The 27,612-nt window shown below is 41.0% G+C and overlaps 1 protein-coding gene across 1 annotated transcript in view; it reads left to right on the forward strand.

The window, feature by feature from the left end:
- The window catches only part of ROR1 (receptor tyrosine kinase like orphan receptor 1), a 104,471-nt gene that overhangs the window by 26,546 nt on the left and 50,313 nt on the right, over positions 1-27,612 (forward strand). The window contains exons 5-6 of the mRNA XM_065409301.1: positions 16,641-16,928; positions 18,862-18,892. Coding sequence (XP_065265373.1) covers positions 16,641-16,928; positions 18,862-18,892 — 319 coding nt within the window. The remainder of the gene's footprint in view (positions 1-16,640; positions 16,929-18,861; positions 18,893-27,612) is intronic.

Genomic DNA, 27,612 nt, shown 5'->3' on the forward strand with positions numbered 1-27,612 from the left:
CTAGTTTAGGTAAGGCAAATTGAACTGTAGTACATGCTAGTCAGTCAAGTTGAAGCCTAGGAGGAGGAAATTACATTTACACTTCAATTTCCACCTCACTAGCACCTAGGATTTCAAGAAATCAGCTTCCACCTGTCTTTCCTACAATCTGGCAGGAGATCTCAGAAGTCCCAATAAAACAGATTTTAAAGCTTATGGTTCCCAGCCAAGTTTACCAATTAAGCAATTGTTCCTATTAAGTGGTTCTTACTGTACCTACTGCTGCTTGGAAGTTAACATCCCTTGCTTGAATATTTCTTCTTTATTTTTTTTTTAACACAGTATTGTTAAACAATATTACAAAACTCAATGAGTAATCATTTTAAAGTTTTCTCCCAGCTTGCCGGCTTCTTCAGTAATTGACTCACAACTGAGCCTCGTTTAAGTTTCAATTTCTATTAAATAAGCCAAATCGACAGCATTAAACCATTGCCTGTTTATTCTTTTTAACAGGAAATGAAATTTAAAAGAGACGCAGTCACCCGTGAAGAGCTGTTGAAAGCAGCGATTGATGGGAGGGAGAAGGTGGTTTCTCACCAAAACCTTAAAACAAACAAACTACACATCAAAATAAAAATAATCACTTTTTAAAATAGCAGAATCTCAGCCAGTACCATTTTTTCTCTTTTCTTCTACCCTTCAATTATGGTGTGTTTCCTGCAGGGAAAGAATGTCATGAATGAAACTGCAAAACTAAAACGTGATCAAAAAGATATTTTATTTCAAATGAAAACTACTCTCATGCACACTTCAGAAAAAAGGACTTTGTGGTTGGGAGACAGCCTGGCTCAGGGGATCAGTAACAGGATACAAAGCCCTTCATCCCTTGGTTGCCAGTTCAAATATACTTGAGATGAGGAGTAGCTACAAGCTACAACTGTTGCGAGAGATGTCTGCATATCATAGAGGGCACTCAAGACTATGTAGCATAGTTCCTGAGGTTTGTAAGACCAGTAAAACTGCTTGTTGTTGTGCGCGGCAGATGGCTTCTTTTGTTCTGCAATCTGCTCTTTACATCAGCTCATAATGACCACCAGGTGAGGGCAGTTCAGTGTCTTAGGTGAAATAAGTTGGTGGTCTAAGTCCACCTCTTGATCAACAAGTTTGGCACATCATCAAATCTGGACTGTTGTAACATAATATACCTGGGGATAACCAAGAAGGCCATACAGATATACAGCATTTTAAATGTGTAGTAGCCTGGTTGACGAGGAGGGCAGGCCAGTGAGAATGCATTACGCTAGTGTTCCATACTACACTGTCTGCCAGAGAGTTTGGCCTTGTTATCACTGAGTGGTTGTCACCCTGCTTGGTACAGTAGCCTGAGAGGTAATCAGAAATGATCCCCAGTTGCAGAGGCAGAGACCTGCAAAGGAAAGAGATTTTATAACAAACAGGATAAGGTAGAGAAAAAAATATATATTGGGGGAGAGGGAGGAGAGAATGAGAAATACACCTCTACCCCGATATAATGCTGTCCTCGGGAGCCAAAAAATCTTACCATGTTATAGGTGAAACCGCGTTATATCGAACTTGCTTTGATCCGCCGGAGCGCGCAGCCCTGCCCCCCCCAAAGCGCTGCTTTACCGCGTTATATCCGAATTCGTGTTATATCGGGTCGCATTATATTGGGGTAGAGGTGTACTATCTGGGAAATGGAAATCAACAGTATCTAGGAAATCAGAGTTAGACCAATGCTGAGCACTTTTGAAAATCCTCCCATAGTGCATTTGGCACAATCTCAGAATCATGCTTTCCAACTAAGGTGATTTGTAATTTTGGGTAAGAGGAAGAATGTTTAGAATGGGAAGCAGATTAATGTGGGGCCTTCACACATACAGTCTAATTTTCCAATGCTGTTGTCCTTTCCCAACAGCCACACTCTAGCCTTCCTTCTGTACAGTTATAACAGTGCGGTAGCTTCAGTTTTCTTTGCCATAGCGAGGGATTGTTGTTCAGTTCAGGGGGCTGGGAGTCAGTGATTCTGTGCAAGATACTTAACCTTTCTGTGCCTTAGTTTGTCCTTTTGTAACACAGGAAGTGGTGTAGCAGGGCCGGCTCTGGCTTTTTGGCCGCCCCAAGCAACAAAAAAAAACGGGGCGGCCAGAACGGCAAAGCCAAAAAAAAAAAAAAAAACCTGCAGCGCGGCCGGAGCGCGGGTGTAGGGGGACCGGCTGGGGGGGGAGGGGGTGGGAGCGGGCGGGAGAGAGAGAGAGAGAAGGGGGTGGCCAGGGCTACAGCAGGGGCGCTGCCACGCAGCCCCTCCCGCTGCGCCGTCTCCTGCCGCCTGCCACGAGGGCTCCGCTCCAGTCGGCGGGGAGGGAAGGAAGAGGACTGCCCTGCAGGGCGCTCTGGTTCTCTGCACCGCCGCCCCCTACAGGGCGGCCGGAGCGGAACAAGAACAAAAAAAACAAAAACAAAAAAGTGTCCATGCCGCCCTAGGATTGGGCAGAATGCCGCCTCCAACAATCTGCCGCCCCACGCACCAGCTTGCTCAGCTGGTGCCTGGAGCCGGCCCTGGGTGTAGTCAAGTTGGAATGTGCTGGAACACTGTTCCGGTACTATTTCAAGATTGCCAAAGTAGTGGCCCATGGATTTTTCTGCTTGGATTTTTTTGCAGAGTATACCACATGGAGGACGCTATTTTGCAGAGCATGCTTTTCTTCCCCCAGTGGTGTAAATCTATTATCTGTAAATCTATTATCAATTATAATAAACAACAAACCCATAAGAAACGATATAATAAAACAAGCAGGCTAGCCCTATGGGCTACAGACTGAGTGTGTGAGGTCACGCTGCTGGGGGCAAGCCCACACCATTCCAGTACCTTCAGATTTAGGACTACATCACAGAAAAAAAGGTATAACAACACTCGCTTCCTGAGGTGATTGTGAGGCTGATTAATGCATGTAAAATGCTTTGAATGCCTCTGATGAAAGGTGCTGTACCAGTTTGAAGCTGGATTAAAATGGTGGCTGGTGGGGGTTATTCTCTCTGATATGCTCATCTAATGCCATGCCAGAGGCCTGGGGTCAAGGCTTTCAAAAGTAACTAGTATTTTGAGTGCCTTAGTTTTTGGGTGCCCAACTTGAGACAACTTGAAGGAGCCGGATTTTCAGCTGAGCACTCTCCCTCTGAAAACCAGGCCCCTTAAAGTGTCTCAAGTTGGGTACCAAAAAGCACTAGTCACTTTTGAAAGCCCTGGCCTTGGATTCTAAGCTCCATCTTGGCTTTTGGACCCACAGAGGTCATCTCACAATGAGGTTGAAAGCAGTCTGATGAAAGCAGTCTTCAAAGGAAAGACCCCTCAGAATGGGAAATACTTCACCATTTCTTAAGCAGGAATTCAAGAACCTGGAGGAGAAGCATTTTGATGGGCGTACGTTCCACCTTTCACATAGAAAATGAGTATGTATCTGCATAGGGAACATACTTTTTAAGACAGGCTTGGAAATTCTTCATTCCTGTGCCAGGCAAGATTTCCTACATAAATCCTGAGAAGCCTGTTAATTACAGCATATCTTTAGAACAAAATGATATTACTCCAGGGCAGTTCTTGTCACAATTACAGGTTTAAATATCACCCCTTTTGGATTTCTTCTAGCTTTTTAATTCAAAAAAGAAAAAAAAAAAGTCGTTAGTATGTTGTTGCAAGTTATCCCTTGCTGACAAGGCACTAACTCATGCAGAAATGACAGGTTTTTATGTAACTTTTTTTTTTTTTTTTTTTTTGGAGATCAGTATGAAGTAGAATATTTTCTCACTTGAATATAACTTTAGGTTATTGATGCCTTAGATCAGTGCTTCCCATCTCTTGACCTGGAGCCCCCTGTTTGATGTATCCATTTCTGGTCTCCAAAATGTACCCTTGTACCACTTCCTGGCTGAGTCTGACTTGTTTTTTGTCTCCTCTCCTTCTCCACCTCCCGATCAACAAGTTTGGTGCATCATCAAATCTGGACTGTTGCAACATAATATACCTGGTATGATGGATTTTTCTTTTCTGACCTACATTAGAATAGACAACGGATGTTGGTGACCTTCATTCAGCTGCTTCTCCTCCCACAAAATGCTGCACGCTAAAAAGGAAGAGCTGGCTTTTCCTTTCGTTGGATGCCTGTTTATTTAAAAGGAGAGAGAGAGAGAGAGGCCTGAATATGAAGAGGAGTCTGTCTGTGCCTAATACAGTAGGGGGATTGTTCAGGACCAATACATCCTTAGGTAAAGATAACATCAGTAACACTGCTAAGGAAGAGTCACCTTTGAAATATCCTGCACCCCCCCCCCTTAATTGTAGATATCATTTAACCTTTGCAGATGTTAATAGGAAAATTGGCACTTCTGAGCCAGTCACAACCACTCTATAATGGACCAGAGGGGCCACTGCTGAGAAAAGCCAGGCACTCCATCCCCCCATCCCAAGAGCCACACCTTCTGTCTCCACAGCACTCCCCCACCCTTGCTAGTCTGAAGACTGGGAATGGCTTCTCTCTGTTTTCATTTGTCTCCAGCCTCTCTGAGCTGTGCATTCCTCTCCACATACCAGCCGAGTATCCCATTGTGCAGCAAGAAGCCGGAGTGACTGCCACTTTCTGACACAGTAGAAAAGAGAATCATGGTTGGTCACTTTTCTGTTTTAAAATTACATAAGAATAGGTCAATAGCATTACTTGCTACAGAGCTTCTGCCCACAGAAGTGAAAGATCTCCAGGTACAATGTCCACGCGGGTAGCCATTAAAAGGTTTGCATTTATGAATCATCTGAGTAATTGGTCCATTCAGGCTGGATACTCCTCTTCTTCTCCATACTTTCTTTGAGATTTCTGCAGGGAAAGCTAATTTAGGGTGACGCAATTGGCAATCTCATTCTGCTACTCTGTTTCTTTCACTGAATGTGAACTGCATTTCTGTAGATCCCTGAATCCTTGAAGAGCCTTCTTGTGCACCCTGCCAGGGAATCATGGAATACCCCCTTTAAATGTGGGAAAGAGAGATGCTCATATAGAGCGTTCTCTCGCCCTACAGGTCTTGGAGGCATGATCGGGCCCAAAGTTAGTGATCAGTGTTGCAATAATATGGTGAATGTTTTCAGATCATTGACTCCTTGCAGTCCCAGCAGCTTTTCAGTTGTGTTTCCAATTTCCACAACAAAGCAGTGGCCTGTGACTTATGCAGCTGTTGTTTATCTATTTTTTTTGTATTTCATAGCTCATCTGTTTTGGCAAGGAGGTGTGAAATTGGACCATCTTGCCTGGCTTAGGAACCATTTTTATTTTCTGACTAGCAATGGGCCCAAGCCACAGAATTCAAACTCCCCAAAGTACAGAACTGTCCAGAGCTAGGGTTTTGTTTTCCGCACATTTCTGTCTGACAGGCCCCATTATTATTACTAAATTTTTATATTGTTGTGCTTAGAGGTCAACCAGATCGGGGCCTCATTATGCTAGGTCAGGGGTTCTCATACTGGGGAGGGGGTGACCTCTCAGGAGGTCGCAAGGTTATTACGTGGGGGGGTCACAAGCTGCCAGCCTCCACCCTCAAACCCTGCTTCGCCTCCAGCATTTATGATAGTGTTAAATATTTTAAAAGTGTTTTTAATTTATAAGGGGGGGTCACAATACAACAGTTTGAGAACCATTGTGCTAGGTATGGTACAGACATATAATAATTGACAGTCCATGCCCCAGAGAGATAATTACGTGATGGCAAGAGTCAAGATTTTCCATTGTGGCCAAAGGACATGCCACAATCAATCAACAGTTGGTTAATCTAGTGTGGGCCAAATCTTAGGGTCCCAAGGATCTGTGCACCCAAGGGACCCTCTATGCATTGTTCACACCCTCCCTATGAGGAATGGAGGTTCATTCATCTTTGTAGCAGTCATCCCACACTTAAGAATGAGTAGGAAAGAGAGAGGGAAGGGGAGGGAAGAGAGCAGGAGGTGGAGGAGGACATGTGCTCACTCCTGTTCCTAATGCCTACAGACAAGGAAAGTAAATACAACCTGATGCTGCATTAATTTTTCTGCAGAGCTCTCTCCATGCTGAGGATCCCTCTAAAAAGGGAGCCCCAGAGCGAGGCGCCAGCAGGGAGCTTGCTGGCATTGTGGTTTCAGAATTATGGTGGCCCAGAGCCAAGGCTGATGTGCAGGGCCTCTGTGTGACTGTAACTGCATTGCTGATGTGTACTTAATTTTGGGGCTGGACCCCTTGTGTTTTTCATGGTGAGAAGCAAACCCTGCTCACCCTACTGAAGAACTCAGGAGCGACTGTCCCCATGGCAAGTATGTACAAGCAGGGTCACTATCTGGCCATCAGTTTTTGCACCCTATGATCTCAATGAGAATTAGGCCTGAGTGAGGAATGTATTTAAAAAAAAATTGAGTAAGGCCTTGTGTATTTGGCTCCATATCCTTTGGGGACATCTAGATTTCCCCCCTGAAATATCTGGATATGAATTTGATTCACGTGATGAAAGGGAAAGAATTACAGCTTTCACATTCATGCACCATTTACCTTTTTATTTTCTTTTATTATCTGGGGATATTCAGTAAATCAAGTTCTCCGGATACATCTAGGGATTCTGATTCTATTTGTGGGGTCCCATTAGTAGCCAAAGCAGTAAATTACTGCTGCTGTGTTTGAAAATTTGTTTAGCTACAGTACATTAGCCCCTTTTGTTTGCTTTTCCACTGATGGAGTGTACATTTTTATTTGAGAATTTGTTTCTTGAATGTCTCATTTATGAATAATATAGGGTGTAAATTGTGAAGGCTGTAGAACAAAACCTAAAAAAGAAAGCACCCCAACTAGCATGCAGAATTCATCTTAAAGCCTTTCATAAAATGTTTAATTTGTATTGGGGGTTTTTTTAACCCCAGTGTGAGTAATGAAAGTCTGACCTTTCTACATAAGGTAACGATATATAATAACCTTTTCCTGGGTCATCCAGCTATCTTTGTTTGTTTGAAAGATTGATAGATCACAGGGTCAAGGGACGTGTTTTATTGTAAGTTTCTGTTCCAAATTTCCTGACATTTTTTTTTTTTTTTTTTTTTAAAAAGGACCTCTAAAAGGCAGAGTAGGGGCTAATAAGAACCAGATCCTAAAGTGATTGTATGTCAAAATGTCAAAAATAACAGCTTTTCTTTGACTCCATAACATTAATCTTAAGGCACATACCTTTACATACACACTGTTTTAATAGGTTGAGTTTTTGTATGTGACCATTTACTACAGAGTGACTTCTAAAGTGACAACAAAATCCCTTGATGGTTTTCAGTAGTTTGGTTTATAGCCTGATACAGACATTTGTTTACCTATTCCGAATCACTTCTTTGTGATTAAAATTAGAGATCTCCTACTTGTGTTGTAAAACTAGATCCTAAGTAAAGAAAAGCTTCATTTCCCCCTTGCTGGTTTGTAGTGTCAAAGTTATCACCAGTAAGGCAGCAGACCTTAAACCTGAAAGTTAACTTATAGAAGGAAAGACAGAATGTATATTAAGTGGGAGCTTTCCAAAGGCACAAGGGGCAGTGAGTTGCCCAACTCCTATAGAAAGCCCATGGGAGTTGGGCATCTTACTCCCTCAGGGTCCTTTGCCAATCCCAAGGGGTTTTTACACTATAGCATTTTGTTTTCATTTGTCTAAAAAAAGCAACCAAAACCCTAGATAAATATAAAAGTGGTATTCTGTATTAATTTTGAGCAACAATTGTAACATACACTGTACATCTAAAAGTCATGAAGCCCTGCAGAGCCAAAAAAACAGTAAGTGTGTCGAGAGATCCTTAGATGGTATAGACTACCATAAATAAGACCTGAAGGAGGAGAAAACAACACACAGCTCTAGAAAGTGTTCTGCATACAGTGTTACATACATGCTTCACTGAGAACCTTATTTAAACAAACAAAACTAAGCTGGGCAAGCACAGCCAGTAGTGAACTTCCTGCTGTCCCCTTGCAGCTTGTATCAAATATTTAAGCTCAGTCCTCTGGGCCTCTTTAACTCTCTGATATGTTTCAGGCAGAGTTGCAAAATCATAAAAGTACAGTATCCCTTCCTGTATTGCTCTACTTTTATTAATTTAAAACAACGGAGAGAGCAACCAGGACTCTTTCCCCCGCCCCTTAAAAAAACACAGCTTCTGCTGATCAGACCCACTAGTTTCGGCTGATCTCCTTCAAATATGATAGATAGGCAGATGGACAAATGAATGGCTAGAATTTTTTTTCCCCATTGAGAAGTATGCTCACCCCTGTTTCCACACTTCCATGAGAAATCCTGCTAACTCCTTCTTTAGCATAACTGGAATAATTTAAACCACGAGTTTATTGAACATATGGAACAAACAACAAATCCATCCAACACATTCAGACTGGGTGACTCCAGATTGTTGTATCTTGTCAGAGTAACACAGTTTTCATGTAGAAATTTCCACCAGTCTGGACTGATGAGCTCTGAAGTGTAGTAGTGCTGATGCATGTGGATATTGGGGAAGAACCAAGGTAGGAATAGCTCTGCATCCAAATGCAGAATATGATGAGACTAACATGGCTAATCCACAGTGTTAAATGAATGCCAGTGATGAATTCCAGGTTGTTGCTAAGAAGTCTATTCAACTGAGGCAGATTCCCTGACAGCCCATGATATGGCCAATGACCATAGTGGAATGAGCATTTACCAGTTTAGACATAGGATCTCTTTCTATTTAAGTTTTATTGATGTGCAAATGTATCCATCTTTTAAGCCCTGAGCGAGACACTTTGGGTACGTCTATACTTACCTCCGGGTCCGGCGGTAAGCAATCGATCTTCTGGGATCAATCCCGGAAGTGCTCGCCGTCGACGCCGGCACTCCTGCTCTGCGAGAGGAGTACGCGCAGTCGACGGGGGAGCCTGCCTGCCGCGTCTGGACCCGCGGTAAGTTCGAACTAAGGTACTTCGACTTCAGCTACGTTATTCACGTAGCTGAAGTTGCGTATCTTAGTTCGAAGTGGGGGGTTAGTGTGGACCAGCCCTTTGTTTCTCCTTATCATCAACCTACACTATAAACAAGAAATTCGTTTCTATGGTGCAACCAAGATAAAGCTTCATGATTAGTATGTGGGGCCAGTTTTCAGACGTCATTGATCAGGTAACTATTTTGGGATCCTAAATGCAGATTTGAATTTTCAAATCCAGAATTAAACACTCTTTTTCTGGCTCCTGAGTATGGAAATTGTTCTCCTCATCTCTGTCATTCTCTCTTTGAGTACAGGAAGTAGGATTTGGAGAGCAACTCCAAAGGGACATTTTTATGATGTATACAGAATTCTGAGCCAGCTTGGTGTATGGATCTTTCCATTGTGCACAATCCTAGCTCTAGGATACAGCATACTCTACCTTAAAAAAAGACACAAAGAGAAGGACAAATCAGGCAACCTTTCTACTCACAAAATGAACATAAAAGGGCCTAATCCTGCATTCCCGTCATACCCTAAACTTCTACTGAAGTCAGTGGGAGTTTTGATTGTAGAAGAAATGTAAGATCAGACTCTGAGAGATACATCATATACAGTGTTATTGAAAAGACTATCTCAGTGTGGCAGGCAAAATCCTTCACCAGTGTTATTGCTTTAAGATGTGACTTTGGAAAGCTAAGATAGAGTAACTAGGGGGTTGCAGTGAAGATTAACATTCCTTGGGCAGAATGGCAAACTTTTATTTTGAAAGCCACCTGGGCTCCACTTAAAGCAGTAAAATACATAAGAATTTATTATGACTGGGAAAGTCTCCTATTTAACCAAGTCAAGACATAACTGTGGCAACGTGTGCACGTTTTGCCTTTCAAGACACATACCGTGGTATATTTTGTCTTTGCACAATTACTTTTAGAGCACAGCTGTCATTATTCTATAACATCAAAACAGCACAAAGTTTCAATATAAAGGATACAAAACATTTAGATTTTATATGCAGTGTCTCCAATTTATGCTCTTGGAATTATGAAGATGATTTATGATGTGTTGTGTTTGCTTTGGCAAAGGCTCAAAACCAGAAATATATTTCAGGCTAAGCTCTGCTGATATTATCTCAAGTCATTTAAAAGTTCATTATAGGGCACCCGCTAGTGCTGCTATAGTAAAGGGTCTGTCAGCATTTTTCAAGGGTTTATAACTCAGCCATTTAAAAAAAAAATCTCTGTAGGCTGAAACTCGGCATTCAGGGTCTGGGCCCAGCAGCAAATTATTTTTACAGATTAAAAAAATCAAATAGAATATTTTTAAATTATAGGTGGGTTAATCATTGTTTTGAAATTTTCTACTTTCAAACCGTTTCCCTCTACTTCTCTCACTTAAAATGTTTTCAAAAATTGTTTTATAGGGTGCTACTCTAAAATACGGACAAGCTTTCATTGTGTGTTAAAGCTAGAAAAGGCAGAGATTAACTCCAAATATATCAGAATACTTTGCACTTGCACACTACAGCGCTCTTCAGCTTCAAAGTGCTTTACAAGCATTATCTAATTCATCTGCACAGTGTCTGTGATGCAGTGAGGGCTTATCCCCACTTTACAGTTAGAGAAATTGAGCCAGAGACCTTAAGGCTAGTTTGTTTGTTTGTTTTTAAAGGAGCTTAAGACAGGTGCATAAATCCCATGTGAATTTCAAGTGGATTTGGATGTCTAACTCCCTTAGGCCACTTAGAAAATCCCAGCGCAAGTGCTTCATCCAGTGACACAGAAGGCATCCATTCCGAGCCAGGATTAAAACTCAGGAGTTCCAGGTTCCCAGTTTTGCCGCTACACCATTCAGTTCTCACAAGCACAATAATTACTTCGCACAAAAAATTCAATTTCATTTTTAGTAGCTTCTCATGTATAGCAATGACACTCGACCTGGAGCTTCTCATGTATAGCAATGACACTCGACCTGGAGCATCTAGAGGGCTGCTTCATCACAGGAAAGACCATCAAATTAGCCATGGCACAACACGGCATTGTGCTGTTTGCCCCGTGAAATGCATTGATGTGTAAGAATATGGCATTATGGCTACATGTTGTCATCATCTGTGCACTGGCCATCATAATATTTTATCAGCACCTTTCAGCCTGCTGCTGAAAAGCACTGAAGGAGGTTCTCCTTTTAAAGAAGGGCTTCTGTTTGTAGAAAAGGTGAGATTAGGGAGGGCTTTGATGGAGGTGCAAAGGGGATAAGAGGGAGACTAGATGGTTTGAGAGATGCCTGAATTCAAGAGAGGAATTGAGCTATGTATATTAGTTGATCAATGCTCATTGAAAGAGTGGAATAGATGCAGCAATGTTGTAGGGTGGAGCAGGGAGGGAGTCAGTAGTCTAGAATAGATGCTGTGAGTCACAAGCCTCCTTAATAGGGCTATTAAACAATTGAAAAAATTAATTGTGAGATTAAAAAAAAAATCTTGATTAATCAGAGTTTTAATTGCACTGTTAAACAATAATAGAATTCCATTTATTTAAATATTTTGGAGGTTTTCTACATTTTCAAATATTGATTTCAATTTCAGCACAGAATACAAAGTGTACAGTGTTCACTTTACATTATTATTTTTATTACAAATATTTGCACTGTAAAAAAGATAAAAGAAATTGTATTTTTCAATTTACATCATACCAGTACTGTAGTGCAATCTCCTCATCGTGAATGTACAATTTACAAATGTAATTTTGTTTACATAACAGCACTCAGAAATAAAACTTGTAAAACTTTAGAGCCAACAAGTCCACTCAATCCTACTGCTTGTTCAGCCAATAACTCAGACAAACAAGTTTGTTTACATTTATGGGAGATAATGCTTATTTACAATGTAACCTGAAAGTGAAAATAGACGTTCGCATGCCACTGTTGTAGCCGGCATTGCAAGGTATTTATGTGCCATATATGTTAAACATTTGTATGTCCCTTCATATTTTAACCCCGATTCCAGAGGACATGCTTCCATGCTGATTACGGGTTCTGCGCGATAACAATCCAAAGCAGAGTGGACCAACGCACATTCATTTTCATCATCTGAGTCAGATGCCACCAGCAGAAGGCTGATTTTCCTTTTTTGGTGGTTCGGGTTCTGTAGATTCCACATTGGAGTGTTGCTCTTTTAAGACTTCTGAAAGCATGCTCCCTCTCAGATTTTGGAAGGCACTTCAGATTCTTAAGCTTTGGGTCAAGTGCTGTAGCTATCTTTAGAAATATCATAGTGGTGTCTTCTTTTTGTATTGTCAAATCTACAGTGAAAGTGTTCTTAAATCAAATAACATATGCTGTGTCATCATCCAAGCCTGCCATAACACACAATATATGGCAGAATGCGGGTAAAACCACGGAGCAGGGGACATACAATTCTCCCCCAAGGAGTTCAGTCACAAATTTAATTAACGCATTATTTTTTTAACAAGCGTGGACAAGCATCATCAGCATGGAAGCATGTCCTCTGGAATGGTGGTCAAAGCATGAAGGGGCATACGAATGTTTAGCATATCTGGCACGTAAATACTTAGCAATGCCGGCTACAAAAGTGCCATGGGAACACATGCTCTCACTTTCAGGTGACATTCTAAGTAAGAAGCGGCAGCAGTATCTCCCGTAAATGTAAACAAACTTGTTTGTCTTAGCGATTGGCTGAACAAGAAGTAGGACTGAGAGGACTGGTTGGCTCTAAAGTTTTATATTATTTTGTTTTTAAGTGCAGTTATGTAACAAAAGAATCTACATTTGTAAGTTGCACTTTCTTGATAAAGAGATCGCACTACAGGACATGTATAAGGAGAATTGAAAAATACTATTTCTTTTGTTTATCTTTTTTACAATGCAAATATTTGTAATAAAAAATAATATAAAGCAAGCACTGTACACTTTGTATTCTTTGTTGTCATTTAAATCAATATATTTGAAAATTTAGAAAAACATCCAAAAATATTTATAATAAATTTAAATTGGTATTCTATTATTGTTTAACAGTGCGATTAAAACTGCGATTAATCACGATTAATTTTTAAAATAGAGTTAATTTGTTCTGAGTTAATCACTTGAGTTAACTGCGATTGACAGCCCTAATCCTTAATAATGATTAATAAAAGAAAATGGGGGACACTCACCCACCTCGAACTTCTCCAGTCTGGCTAAGTTCAATAGTATAATGCCTTTAACATATACCAATGGAAGTTCTCTCTTACCATACCTCTCTCAGTAAGTAGGTACAACAGTGTGGGATTTTTGGAAGTGTTGTCAGACCTTTATTTTATTTTCACTTATAAAACTACTTTGATCTATGTGAAACTTTCATTACGAAATGCCAAGCCACATGAAAATTGCCCAGGTTTAAACTTTACTAGAAACTCAAACCTCTATTCAGGTTCACAATTGGTTGTAGCCTTGTCTGATTTATGGTTTGGATGCAAGATTTATGGATGTGAAGCTAAACTGAGTTAAATTCGGCAGATTCACCGTGTGTTTTAAGGTTAGTGTGATACTTGGGAGGGAAGAAACTAAGCACTAAAACAAATAGAAACCTTAGAAAAGGGTTGGACGTTCCTCAAAACCAAAATCACCGTTTTTTAAAGCTCTATTTCCATTTATAACTTCAGAATAACCTTTCTGTATCCTCCATATAACCAGTACTACATCACTGTCAATTATGACTACTACTTTGGTCTCTATACACTGATTCTCAAGCTTGTTGAAATCTACTCAACACTCACTTCATTCCTGACATCTCATGCCTTACTTCTTAAGAAACATTGTGTATATGGTATTAGTTGTCTGTGGCGTTGTCAGCAAGATGGTCACAAGGAAATTAATATTCCACTTTCTGACTGTATTGTATAGAAAGCAGCTAAATTGCTGCCTTTGAAATACAATGAAGAATTATATAGATCAGCATGGTATAGAAATGTTATATTGGATAATTAAATGTGGTTATTCAGAAATTCCATGCTATTAATGTGATTTTATTAAATGCAGATTGCAGTGAGAACCCAAGAATGTGTGAGCTGATGTAGATTACACTTCTGCGTTTTGTAAGATAGTGAGTCGAAAGTATTTCTAGTCCTGCAGAGAGGCATGCAGAAATGATTAAATATGATATTAGGCTTGTGTGGAGAACTGACTGGAAGTTGGGGGACTGAATCCTCCTTCCCAGCCCAGAGTCAGAATTGCAGAGAAGCATGTCTGTTACCCACCTTGGTGCCTACTCTTACCTGTGGGCTGGAACAGGGATTGCTGCCCCTTTGTACTCATTGCACAGGAGTTCTTGGATCACCATATCCATGACAGCACAGATCCACTGTTGTCTCGCCCAGCTCCTGTCAGCACATTAGAAGTTCACCTAATTGGCACAATGAGTGTGTAGAGATTTCCTTATTAAAATTAATAATGCCTAGGGACCAACCAAGAGCAGGGATCCATTGTGCTAGGTGCTGTACAAACAGAGTGGCGGTCTCTACCCAAAAGCGCTTACATTCTAAATAGTCTAAGGATCGGGGGAAGAGATGGAACACACAAGCAGAGTGAACAATGTTGACTGAAACGTCGTAATGGCGCCACAATTTTTGGAGGTGGTTTAGTTAGGAAGGTATTAGCTAAATGGAAAGGTGAAGGAAGGGAGAGGGGGCAGCATAGAGGGCAGGGGGTGAGACTGACGAGACTGAGTAACCACAATAGAAATAAATAATAATAATAATTAGTAATAGATTAAGACATATGTGTTCATCATTCCTGTGAAGCCAAAGATGGTATTTAATGGAGTTGTACAAACCATGTTGATCATTTTGCCAGTAGTCAGTATATGCTGCTTTACCAACCTTTTCATTGGTTTTTAATGCTGAGCTTAATACATGATAATCAAAGATTTTTTTTTATTGTAATTAAGTGGGTTTAGTGCTGGTGTTAGAGTGCAAACAAGGAGATTGAACTTTTCTGGGTATCTATAGAATGGGCACAGCATAAATAATACATCAGAAATTTCCCCACCAGTATGCTTCAGTCTTGACCTGAAAGGTTTATTCCCAAGTATACTTCTTATGGCTCATTCATTCCTTGGCCTAGCTGCTGAGACAGCTGACAGATGGTAATACCTTTTGGGCACTAGTGCCCAAAGTTGGCTTTGAACCTGTGACATTGAGTTGAAAGGCTGCGTATCCCATTACTAATACCCCAATCCATCTAGGTCTCTGATTTGAAAGGACTTAATTAAACCTTGAATACTGTTAACCAGAAGTAGTATTTTTACTGAAAGATGTTGGATAAAACAGCCCTTGACGGAAGAAGACAATGTTCACAAATGGATTAGAAAAGATTAACATGTCTCCAAATTTTTATTTAACATTCCTCATCTTCAGAAAATTAAAGAATTCTTCATCTTATAATTACACCTATCGTGTGAGCTACTTCAGAGTGAATCCTGACTTAAACAGTCTTTGCAAGATAATATCCTGAAATACCAAAATATGTCCCCATCTCCCCCATTTTGAATTTTGGCCTTATTCCTTAGTATACTTAAAGATTATAACACTTACAAAGTGCTTTGCAAACATTAATGAAGATGTATTTAAATCTTATTTTTTTTCTCTAAAATGTATGCTATTCTGCAACTCATTTTAAAATTGCTCTTTTTTAGGATCATTTCATATTTAGATCCTAATGCATAAAGCGCCAGATTTTTAGAAGAGCTAAGTACCCACTTAATCAGCAAACTAAATGGTCAGATTTCAAAAGAGTTCAGCCCATTGAGTGCTGGGCTCTTTTGAAAATCTGTCCAGAAGCGTCACACTGGGAGCTGTTAGGTGCTGAGCCCCTTTGAACATCTGGCCCCGGTTGTGGGCGCTGAGCACTTGAAAATATCCTTCCTGATCTTATTTGAAAATCTCCCCATAATTGTAAGGCTATGAAGTGAGGCAAGAAGAGCAATGAACAAATTACTGAATGCTTGTTATGTTGAATGAAGCAAAGTAATATAACACTGGGGAAAGCTAAGAGAGAGAGAGCTCACAACACCCATTTTTCTAACCACATATCTGTGCGGAGAAAAGAGAAGTTGCAAGTATAGTGTGCTGCTCTAAATAAGGCTAGGTCTACACTGCAGCGGGGGTCCGACCTAAGATACGCAACTTCAGCTACGTGAATACCGTAGCTGAAGTTGCGTATTTTAGGTCGGCTTACCTAGCGGTGAGGACGCGGGAAAGTCGACCGCTGCCGCGCTGCCGCCGACTCCGCTGCCGCCTCCTGCCGAGGTGGATTTCCGGAGTCGACGGCAGAGTGATCAGGGATCGATTTTACCGCGTAAGTCGATCCCCGATAAACCGATTGCTACCCGCCGGATCGGCGGGTAGTGAAGACAAAGCCTAAGATACATTGTCCCTAGTGAAGGCCCCTGAGCTTGTTCCTTTTACTACCACACGACGTTATAGTGGATATAATGCTGGCTGTGAAAAGCATGGCCGGTCTACTCAGAAGTGCTGAAGTTTGTCATTGTCTGATTTTGTTTACACTCATTTCTCTTCTGCCTACATAAGGCAAGAATGAGATTTCTTTAAAACATTGTTCTGTAAGTTGGAATTCATTGTTCACCATCTTTCCCTGTATTTATTAGATTACTTCTTGACTCTTGATGAGCCTATGAATAACATAACCACCACCCTCGGCCAAACTGCAGAACTGCATTGTAAAGTCTCCGGTAATCCTCCTCCAACTGTGCGTTGGTTGAAAAATGATGCCCCAGTCGTTCAAGAACCCAGGAGGATATCTTTTCGTGCAACAAGCTATGGGTCTCGATTACGAATAAGAAACCTTGATACTACGGATACTGGCTACTTTCAGTGTGTTGCTACTAATGGCAGGAAGACTGTTTCCACAACCGGCGTGTTGTTTGTAAAATTTGGTAAGATTTCTCTCCCTTCAAACTTTCTGGTTAAACAATTGCTTATGAAAATTACCAAGTGAACAACTCTGGAGACAACAGTCCTGTTAGCTGAAAAGGTTACACGGACCCCCGATTACTCATTTGAAGAACTCGGCAAATAATATGTATGAATAATTTATTTGATAACTTTTAATTTTTTTCATAAATTATCCAGATTTTCCTCAAATTTACTGTTTTTTCAAAAATTTTCAGTGAATAATGTCTGTGAATAATTCTTGGCTTTTAGATAATTCACAAATAGTTGCTTCTGAGGATGCGGTATTTGAAAGTCAGGCTATTTTGTTTGGACAAATACATAGAATTCTCACTTTTACAAAGCTCTCTGGTAATAACAGACACCTGGTATGTTTCTGTTTTCTGACAGGAGCAGACTAAATCTCATAATCAGATTTCTGGAGCAAATACTTAATATCAATTTGAAATATTATGCAACACTAATTAAAATTTGCTGATTCAGTGAGCATTCCTGCCAGTGAACTCAGTTGCTAGGATATTTGCAGGAAGTGCAGAAAGCGAATACAAAAGGGGTGTGCAAACAGTCAAAGGCCCTGATCCAAAGCCTGTTGAAATCAACGGGAATCTATCCATTGAGTTCAATGGACTTGAATCAGACCTAAAGAGAATTTTTTTAAAAATTCAAAAGAATATTCACACGAACAAATGATGCAGTATTCATCCAGTTATAGTTTCTAGGTGTTGCAAGTGCATAGAGCCCTGCATGGATACAAATTTGTATCCACAGATATAAATCTGTATCCACGGAGGTGTAGGGCTCTACCGGGAACTGCAGCGGGGAAAGGAGCAGCATGTCGGGCCAGCACCCCGCACCGGCAGCTCCTTCGGCGTGGCTGTACCGCCCCCAGTCCTGCGGACTGAGGTGGGCACCAGGCTCACCGGCAGCTGTCCCTGGTCATGCTCGTGTGTTCAAGTGGCTCACATGCTCCCAGACAGGAGCTGCTTCCATGCAGCGGTCTGTGTCTCCTCTTATGGGGGTGAGGGGAAGATATAAGACCTGGGGATTGAAAGGACTGTATTGAACAGTGTGCCACACAAGCATGGACTTTTGGAACAAAAAGTGTTAAATGGATTTCCTGGGGAAAGTCTAGGGAGAGGTGAAGCTATGCCCTGAAAAGGGGGCCATTGTCTGCTGATTATCTGTGATTACATGAGGCCAAGATCAAAGGCCCAAGCTGCGTAAAGGAAAGATTGAACTATTCATGGTGGTTCTGACTCTGAGACAGTTATGAACTTGTGACCACGGGGAAAACCCCAGTTGTGGGTTTTGAAGGACTGACACCAACCAGAGTCCAAGGCTGGAGTTGGGATGACCTTCTGTAAGCTTTTTAGTATGCATGTATATTCTTTTTTTGTTTTTAATGTGCTTTCTCTGTAATGCTTCACCTTAAGAATAAATAGGCTTTCTTAAAAAGAGCTGTGTGGTAACTTGTGACTGCTGGCAATTATAGCTATGCATAGCCTTTGGAGAGACAGCAAAGCAGAGATGCTGGCCTGTTGAGGCAGTCTGGCTTGCTGGGGCTATAACAGTGTAGACAGGGAACTCCGGTCAGGAGGGAGAGAGATGCAGGTTTTCACCCAAGAGAGGTCATGGCTGAGGATCCGGGAGCCTAGAGTGGGCTCCCTTGAGGGACCACGGAGCAGGAATAGATAGAGGTGCAGTGTCCCTAAACTGTGACATTTTGTTAGACAGCTTCTGATGTATGGTACAGTTTTGTCTTCTGCTTTTGGAAACTGAGAATCACCTGCTAAAATAAATAAACCACATTCCATGTGATATACCATTGCTTTCATCTTTTAAAAGGTTTGCTAAAACTTTGTGTTAGCTATCTCTTCATAACTAATATCTGCTGTTTTTATTCTGTCGTTTCACCAGGTCCCCCGCCAACAGCAAGTCCGGGATCATCGTAAGTTGTTTCATGTCTATGATACTGGTTTATTAATTCTGGATTTGAGCAGTCAAACGTTAACTCACCATTTTATGTGATAGAAGCAGTTATACATTCTGCTTAAATTCAGATAATATATAGTAATTTAGGATAACTGTATGATCTATTCCATAGGAACATTTTTCTATTATGATACTGATTCCTATTTCTTACACCAGACTCTTTTAATTTTCAACATTATTTTCTTTTATAAATGCTTTGGACCACATGATACGCTTAATGTTCTCACAGGAATCCCATGGACTTCAGCTGGCATAATGAGCATGGAATATGGGTAGAATATGGCCCGACTATGTGTTAGAGCCCAATCTTGCAAACACTTGCTACTGGGTGTAGTTCTTATTACCGCGAGTAGTCATACTTATTGCAGGGGTCAGCAACCTTTCAGAAGTGGTGTGCCGAGTCTTCATTTATTCACTCTAATTTAAGGTTTCGTGTGCCAGTCATACATTTTAATGTTTTTAGAAGGTCTTTCCATAAGTCTATAATATATAACTAAACTATTGTTGTATGTAAAGTAAATAAGGTTTTTAAAATGTTTAAGAAGCTTCATTTAAAATTAAATTAAAATGCAGAGCCCCCCGGACCGGTGGCCGGGACCTGGGCAGTGTGAGTGCCACTGAAAATCAGCTCGTGTGCCGCCTTCGGCACGCGTGCCATAGGTTGCCTACCCTGTACTAGAGGATGGTAGTAAGCACTATGCCTATTAGAAGTGTTCACTGGATGAGGTGCTTACACATGAAATGTGCACTTGGAAGTGGTGTTTCATTATGTCATGGCAACATTACATACTGGAACTTAGGGTATGTCTTCACTACCAACGTTCTAGCGCTGCCACAGCAGCATTTTAACATGCCTGTGTAGTCACGGCACCAGTGCTGGGAGAGAGTTTTCCCAGCACTGTAAAAAAAAAAAAAACCCCACGAGGGGAGTAGCTACCAGCACTGGGAGCGCGGCTCCCAACACTGGTGCACTTTCTATACTGCCACTTTACAGCGCCGAAACTTGCATCGCTCAGGGGGGTGTCTTTTCACACCCCTGAGCGAGAAAGTTTCGGCGCTGTAAAGTGGCAGTGTAGACCAGGGCCGGCTCTCCGGAGGGGCCGCCCCAAGCACCTGCTTGGTAAGCTGGGGCCTGGAGCCGGCCCTGGTGTAGACAAGGTGTTAAAGCCTGGCCCTGTAATTGGCTTCACATAGATGTACCCTCATATCTGTAGGAGGCGCCATTGACTTCAGTAGTTCTCACTGGCATAAGGATCCTCCCACATGAATCCAGTTATGGGATAAAAGATGCAAGTTGCTGATCTTGTGTTATTACCCTAACTTTTTCTTTTTAAAAAGTATCTTCAACTGTTCTACAGTTCTGAAGTCAAGTTGCTGGCCCTGTATTATGTGTACAGTTTATTACCTGCATGCACAGGGGGAATAAAGCTGAAACCTGACCAGTTGTGACATTGAGGAAGCTGCATTGGTTAAAAAAATAAATGTAAGAGTAACCAAAACAAATACACTAAACCACTAAATACATTTATTAGGGGTGTGAAATCTGGAGGCTGGTGAATGTTCCGTGTATAAAGATGATCAGGTAACTCTGTCCGTATTGCAGAGAATAAATGTGATTGTTGCAATCTAAGGAAAACAAGCCTGTAACCGCAAAATGACATGCTATGATGCCCTCTAATGGAATATCACAAAATGTGTCTTTGTCCTTCTTTCTGAAGGTAATTTAAATAAAAGCACCTTGGTTTGTTTAGGAAGGGAGAGCTTTTTATTTCCACTTAGACTTCTTTTGTAGCTTTCTAACCTTGAGGAAAGTACTGCTAAGTGCCTGTTAAATCCCAGTGCTGGGTAAGGTTGTGTTCCTCTGCAGTTCAGGAGACTTGATTAGTAACTTGCAAAGACACAATCTTCTGTACGTTTGTGTTGGGCTTCTATTGAAAAGAGGTTTTGCGGTTTGGATGAGTTAAACTGGGTGTCACTGTCTGGTGAAGAAAATGTGCAAGAAAACAGAGGTGAAGCAAAGAAAGAAGAGGAAGAAAGGCTAGCTTTTCACTCTCTTGGCCAGTCAGAATTTTAAGTGAAATATATTTGAGGACTTCTTCCAGCCTCTCTCTTTATGGCAGCTTCTATGCGCAGCTAGCTAAGGCCCTGATTTAATCACACTGAAATAAATGGGAGTGTTCCAACTGATTTCAGTGAGTGCTTACTGAGTTCTAAGGGACTAATCCAAAACCCATTGAAGTCTATGGAAGGACAGTCACTAACTCCAAAGTACATTAGATTGGGCACTAATTTAGGAAGTGAAAATTTTATTGTTTGCTCCTTAATAATAAAGGATTTCATTTAATTTTCAGCACACATGACCCATTATTTTGCATGTGTACAAATACAAAAGTGTTAAAAAGAGGAAATTAAAGAGAGAGTTTATTTCCAATAGCTGTTTTTTTATCTGTGTATATTATAATTTTGTAACCAAAAAATAAACTTTAAGGAATCACACCTCATCACCCCAGAAAAGTGTAGATTGACTCTTAAAGGGGATTATGCTGTAATACACATTGTGGAAAACATGAAATATGAACAGTAAATGGAGTGTGCTTTGTTTGTAGAAAATTTGCGCTATACGGAACTTAACTATGTGTAATTATTGGGGGAGGGGGGCAATCAGGGAAGATGCTTATTGAAAAGTAATGGTAAACTAGTAATCCATACTAAACTAGAATAAAAACCTCGACAAGGGGTCCTGAAGACAGTGGGCCAATTTTGCTGCCAATTACATGAGTGCAACATTTAACAGAATAACAGCAAAGTTTGGTTCCAAGAGTATTAACTTGATAACTAGGGGGAAAATAGTGTGATGAGAAAAATTAAGGGAAAATAGAGGGATAAAGTAGACTCCAAAAATGAAATCAACATTGCTTTTCTTATTATTTTTCCTAACATGTTTTTCTAGAAAATTATTTAATATATTCAAACATGTTCCTCTCATCGCAAGCAAGCAACTAAACAAGTCTGATAAAATTTGATTTAAACCAAAATGCTAGCTCCTCATTAGGGAAGAGCCAGTTTTAAAAGTAAAAGCACAGTGCATAAGTTAAGTGCCATGTCTCTTGCTTGAATCTGTGATCCGCAGAGGTAAAGAACACAGACACTGCAAATCTCCTGTACAGGGACATGGAGCATTTTGTCCAGGAAGATAAATCTTATGGCGGCATATTTGTTTGTATAGCAACAGAAATTGTCCTGGAGTGTCTGATATTTTGGTTGACACCTTCTTCAAAGACACATAGGTTCTGGAGTCTGTCTCTTCTGTGTAACATCCTTCTCCATTGATTGCATCTGCCCTCAGATTATTAAATTGGCTCACAACCATGAGGTTCTTTTAGAAACTTCACGGCTGTTGGATGCCCAGATGGTCATGAGTGTGAGTAATGCCTACTCCCATCTGTGACTGGCCAGAAAACTCAGCCCGACTCAGTTTGACTCAGAACTGTGATTTGGTAGATGATCTGTTTCCCTTTGAGTTAATGTGATATACTAGGGAGCGTATTACCTTGCTAGTGGAAGTTCTTTCTTCCAGATGAGACATAGAACTGAGGTCCTGGCTGCTTGGGCCATATAGATCACATGGCAGGAATTAGTCCTGAAGTTCTGGCCAAATTCAGTTTGGGTAAATGCATTCAGCTTACCTAATATCCCCATAGAAACGGCAGTAAGATTATATTCTTCTTCCCTTGCTGTCCAAAACGGTTGTGTAGTTAGCACATTTCACTGTATGTAGCGGTGATTGCGTCTGTGAATCAACATTTAAATTTGTAAAGTATTTTGGGATCCTTCTGGATGAAGAGTGCTATATACATGAAAGGTATTAATTCGTCAACACTTTAGTCTGATCTAATTGTGTTTCTCCCCTTACCCACAGTAACACAAGCTGCACTGGTAACAAAATAGATTGAGGATAGTGATGTGCTTTAGTGGGCATGTTTTCCCCTGTTGTCTTTATTTATCTTCCACAAGTGCCTGGTCATTCATGTATTTCTTTTGAGAGCAATGTTAAAAAGCCACATACTCAGCACTTTTTCTTCACATAATATATAGGTTCATAACTCTGCAGTGACGTGGTACCAAAAAAAGATGGCCCAGCTCTTGCATACGAATTTTAAAAAAGAGAGCTCGAAAACTCTTCTGTAAAAGATGGCAGCAGTAATAGATGTCTTGACAATTCATGCATGCTTTACATTGTTATTCTCTCTGCTTGCATGAACAAATTGCATTTTCACTACAGCTACTGCCAAATGCCTGTAATCATTCATTAAGTTAAAAAGTAAATAAATAAAAGAAACCCCAACAAGAACATACCACTGCAGGTTATAAGCAAACCAAGAAACCATGGTACTTCTGTGCTACGGCACTGGCAGTCCTTTCTTTCACGTTGTCTCTTATTTTAACACAGAGTTTAATGCTCTTCTTATTTGTGATGTTCTAAGGATACTGTAGCTGCATGTTGTAGCTATCTACTGTGTATACCCTGGTTTGCAAAAGAAACTTGTATTTCAAAGAGTTTAAAATGAAGGTCCCTTCTTTATAAATCAAGTATTATTTTAGCATTTACATAGTATCTTTCATTTTGAATGAAGGTACTTTGCAAATGATATACATGCAGCCACTGAAATGCAGCCACCTCTTGTGCTGGAGGCAAGAAATTCTGTCTACACAACACTGGATGTAGAAATGCCTACTCAAAATAAAATTAAAAAGTGCCAAAGGATCGTTGAGATACAAACAGAGCAGACAGGAAATTGGTTGTTAAAGACCCCTTTGAAATGCCTACATATGGCAAACTGCATAAGTGGGCTGTAGCCCACGAAAGCTTATGCTCTAATAAATTTGTTAGTCTCTAAGGTGCCACAAGTACTCCTGTTCTTTTTGCATGGACTTGATCTTTCTATGAACGGTGAAAGGGCTAGTCAGCCCTATCCTACTTTCAACCTGTGGTACCAAGGAATCTAATTACTTTTAAGCCGGAGCGTTCTTCCAGTGATGTCAATGAATAAACTGCCACTAGTTTAAAGGGAAGTATGAGCTGGTCCCCTGGTGTTTAGAGCAGGGGTTCTCAACCTTTTTCTTTCTGAGCCCCCCCCAACATGCTATAAAAACACCATGGCCCACCTGTGCGACAACAATTGTTTTTCTGTGTATAAAAGCCAGGGCAAGGATTAGGGGGTGGTAAGAAGGGCAATTGCCCAGGGCCCCACACCACAAGGGATCCCACGAAGCTAAATTGCTCAGGCTTCGGCTTCATCCTCGGGTGGCAGGGCTCAGGCCCCTGGGCTTCAGCCCCATGTGAGGGGTCTTTCGGCAAGTCTAATGCTGGCCCTGCTTGGTGGACCCCCTGAAACCTGCTCGCGGCCCCCCAGGGGGCCCGGACCTCTGGTTGAGAGCCACTGGTTTAGAGAACTAAGCATCCATTCTGACTTCTACTGGAAAAATTGTTCATGCATACCAACTTTCATACAGTTCTTTTTCTACTGAGTTAATGAAGAATATAATATAAAACCATACAGATTAATTCTTTTTAGGGCTGCCGATTAATCGCAGTTAACTCATGCGATTAACTCAAAAAAAAAAATTAATCACGATTAATCGCAGGTTTAATTGCACTGTTAAACAATAGAATACCAATTGACATTTATTAAATATTTTTGGATGTTTTTCTACATTTTCAAATACGTTGATTTAAATGACAATATACAATACAAAGTGTATACTGTTCACTTTATATTATTTTTTTATTACAAATATTTGCACTATAAAAATGATAAACAAAAGAAACAGCATTTTTCAATTCATCTCATACAAGTACTGTAGTGCAATCTCTTTATTGTGAAAGTGTAACTTACAAATGTAGATTTTTTTTTGTTACATAACTGCACTCAAAAACAAAACAGTGCAAATCTTTAGAGCCTACAAGGCCACTCAGTCCTACTTCTCGTTCAGCCAATCGCTAAGAGATAATGCTGCCCACTTCTTATTTACAATGTCACCAGAAAGTGAGAACAGGTGTTCGCATGGGACTTTTGTAGCCATCATTGCAAGATATTTACATGCCAGATATGCTAAACATTCGTATGACCCTTCATGCTTTGGCCACCATTCCGGAGTACATGTTTCCATGCTGATGATGTTTGTTTAAAAAAATAATACATTAATTAAATTTGTGACTGAACTCCTTGGTGGCGAATTGTATGTCTCCGGCTCATTCTGCCATATATTTCATGTTATAGTAGTCTCGGGTGATGACTCAGCAGATGTTGCTTATTTTAAGAACACTTTTGCTGCAGATTTGACAAAACACAAAGAAGGTACCAATGTGAGATTTCTAAAGATAGCTACAGCACTTGACACAAGGTTTAAGAATCTGAAGTGCCTTCCAAAATCTGAGAGGGACGAGGTCTGGAGCATGCTTTCAGAAGTCTTAAAAGAGCAACACTCCGATGCGGAAACTAGAGAACCTGAACCACCAAAACAGAAAATCAACCTTGAGCTGGTGGCATCTGACTCTGATGATGAAAATGAACATGCATTGGTCCGCACTGCTTTGGATTGTTATCGAGCAGAACCCGTCATCAGCATGGACACATGTCCTCTGGAATGGTGGTTGAAGCATGAAGGGACATATGAATCTTTAGTGCATCTGGAATGTAAATATCTTGCGATGCCAGCTACAACAGTGCCATGCGAACACCAGTTGTCACTTTCAGATGACATTATGAACAAGAAGCAGGCAGCATTATCTCCTGCTGTAAACAAACTTGTTTGTCTGAGCTATTGGCTGAACAAGAAGTAGGACTGAGTGGACTTATAGGTTCTTAAGTTCTATATTTTATTTTTGAATGCAGTTATTTTTGTGTACATAATTCTACATTTGTAAGTTCAACTTTCATGATTAACAGATTGCACTACAGTACTTGTATTAGGTGAATTGAAAAATACAATTTCTTTTATCTTTTTTACAGTGCAAATATTTGTAATAAAAATAAATATAAAGTGAGCACTGTGCACTTTGTGTTCTGTTTTATAATTGAAATCAATATATTTGAAAATGTAGAAAACATCCACAAATATTTAAATAAATGGTATTCTATTATTGTTTAACAGTGCGATTAATCGCTATTAATTTTTTTAATTGCTTGAGAGCCCTAATTTTTTTCTACTTACCATTTGTTCTGTTTCTCACATTTTCTTTTTTTAACTGAAAAGCTTGAGAGATTAGATTTGGTGGGGAAAGGAGCAGGGCCTATGGGACAACATGAGAGAGACTGACAACTGTGTGCGCGCATGTGCAATCTAGAACAGCTTCATTCTATTTTATCCCATGCTCGTCCCCCCAGGGCCGGCTTTAGCAGGTGCGGGGCCCCACGCCAGGACGTGAATTGTCTCGCACCCCCCCCCCCCGCCCCAACTGCGCCCCGGCCCCGCCCCGACTCCACCCCTCCCTGCCCCATTGGATCCCTCCCCAAATCCCCGCCCTGGCCCCGCGTCTTTCCCAAGCATGCCGCATTCCTCCTCCTCACCCCATCTCCCAGGCTTGCGCTGATCAGCTGTATGGTGGCGCAAGCGCTGGAGGGAGGGGGGAGAAGCAGGACGTGGCTTTTTTTTTTTTTTTTCCCCCCGCTCCGCCGGCAGCCCCGGACATTGCGGGGCCCTCTTAGGCGCGGGGCCCCATTCCAGGGAATCGGCCGAATCGACTTAAAGCCGGCCCTGCGTCCCCCAATATCAGAGTAACTAAGCCACCATTGCTGTCACTGTTCCTGGGGAAGTGTCTTAAAGTCAGTTGGAATTAGGAGCATTCAGCACCTCCTGCTCCAGCACACTCAAGGCTATGTCCTAAAAGAGCCTAAAACCTGCTAATTGCACAGAGCTGCTGTGTCTCACATTTGTTTTTGGGACAGACACATTTGGATAAATCCTCAGCCAAGTAAAGAGGCTCTAAGCCACAATTCTGCTCCCGGGATTGTGGGTGTAAGTATGCTTTACAGAAATGCATTATTACAACACTTCTTGAAATTTCTCTTAGTTTCCATGGCCTATTCAGTGGTCTGTTCCTTTAAGCACCTTTGAACTTTGCCACTCACTTAATCTTTGAGCTGTTTGGCTGCTGCTGTGGTAGAGTAGCAGACAGGGAAGAGACAGAACAGCTCAGTACAGCAGCAGACTTTGGAGACATGGCACAGCAGATTCCAGGAGATAAGAGGATTTAATATTTAAAAAAAAAAAAAAAAACTTCAGCCCTGGAAAGTAGTTGAATCCCCAGCCACCTCCCTTGTCAGGTGATTTTGCCCCCTGTTGTCACCTCTCATGGTTTCCATTAGTTGGAGTGATCCTTTTACAGTGGTTCTGATTATGTATTTTCTCACTCCAGGAAAAATTAGGAAGGCAATAGAGATGTAACACATTTACGCTGGTGTAACTAAGAGCAGATCTACCCCAGTGGAGTTTCATGGGTGTAAAACTGATGTGAGAGGAGAATCAGGCCCATTGTAATGAGCCCTTTCTCCTAGTAATCATGCTTCTGTTTCAACCTCTGTCATTTCAAGAGTGTAAATTGGCTCGGGACAGGAACTCCATTTTCAAACCAACAGATTCTGTGCAGAATGAAATTCAGTCAGGAACTAATGG

The sequence above is a fragment of the Emys orbicularis genome, chromosome 8, assembly GCF_028017835.1.
Source record: "Emys orbicularis isolate rEmyOrb1 chromosome 8, rEmyOrb1.hap1, whole genome shotgun sequence".
In the NCBI taxonomy this organism is placed as follows: Eukaryota; Metazoa; Chordata; order Testudines; family Emydidae; genus Emys; species Emys orbicularis.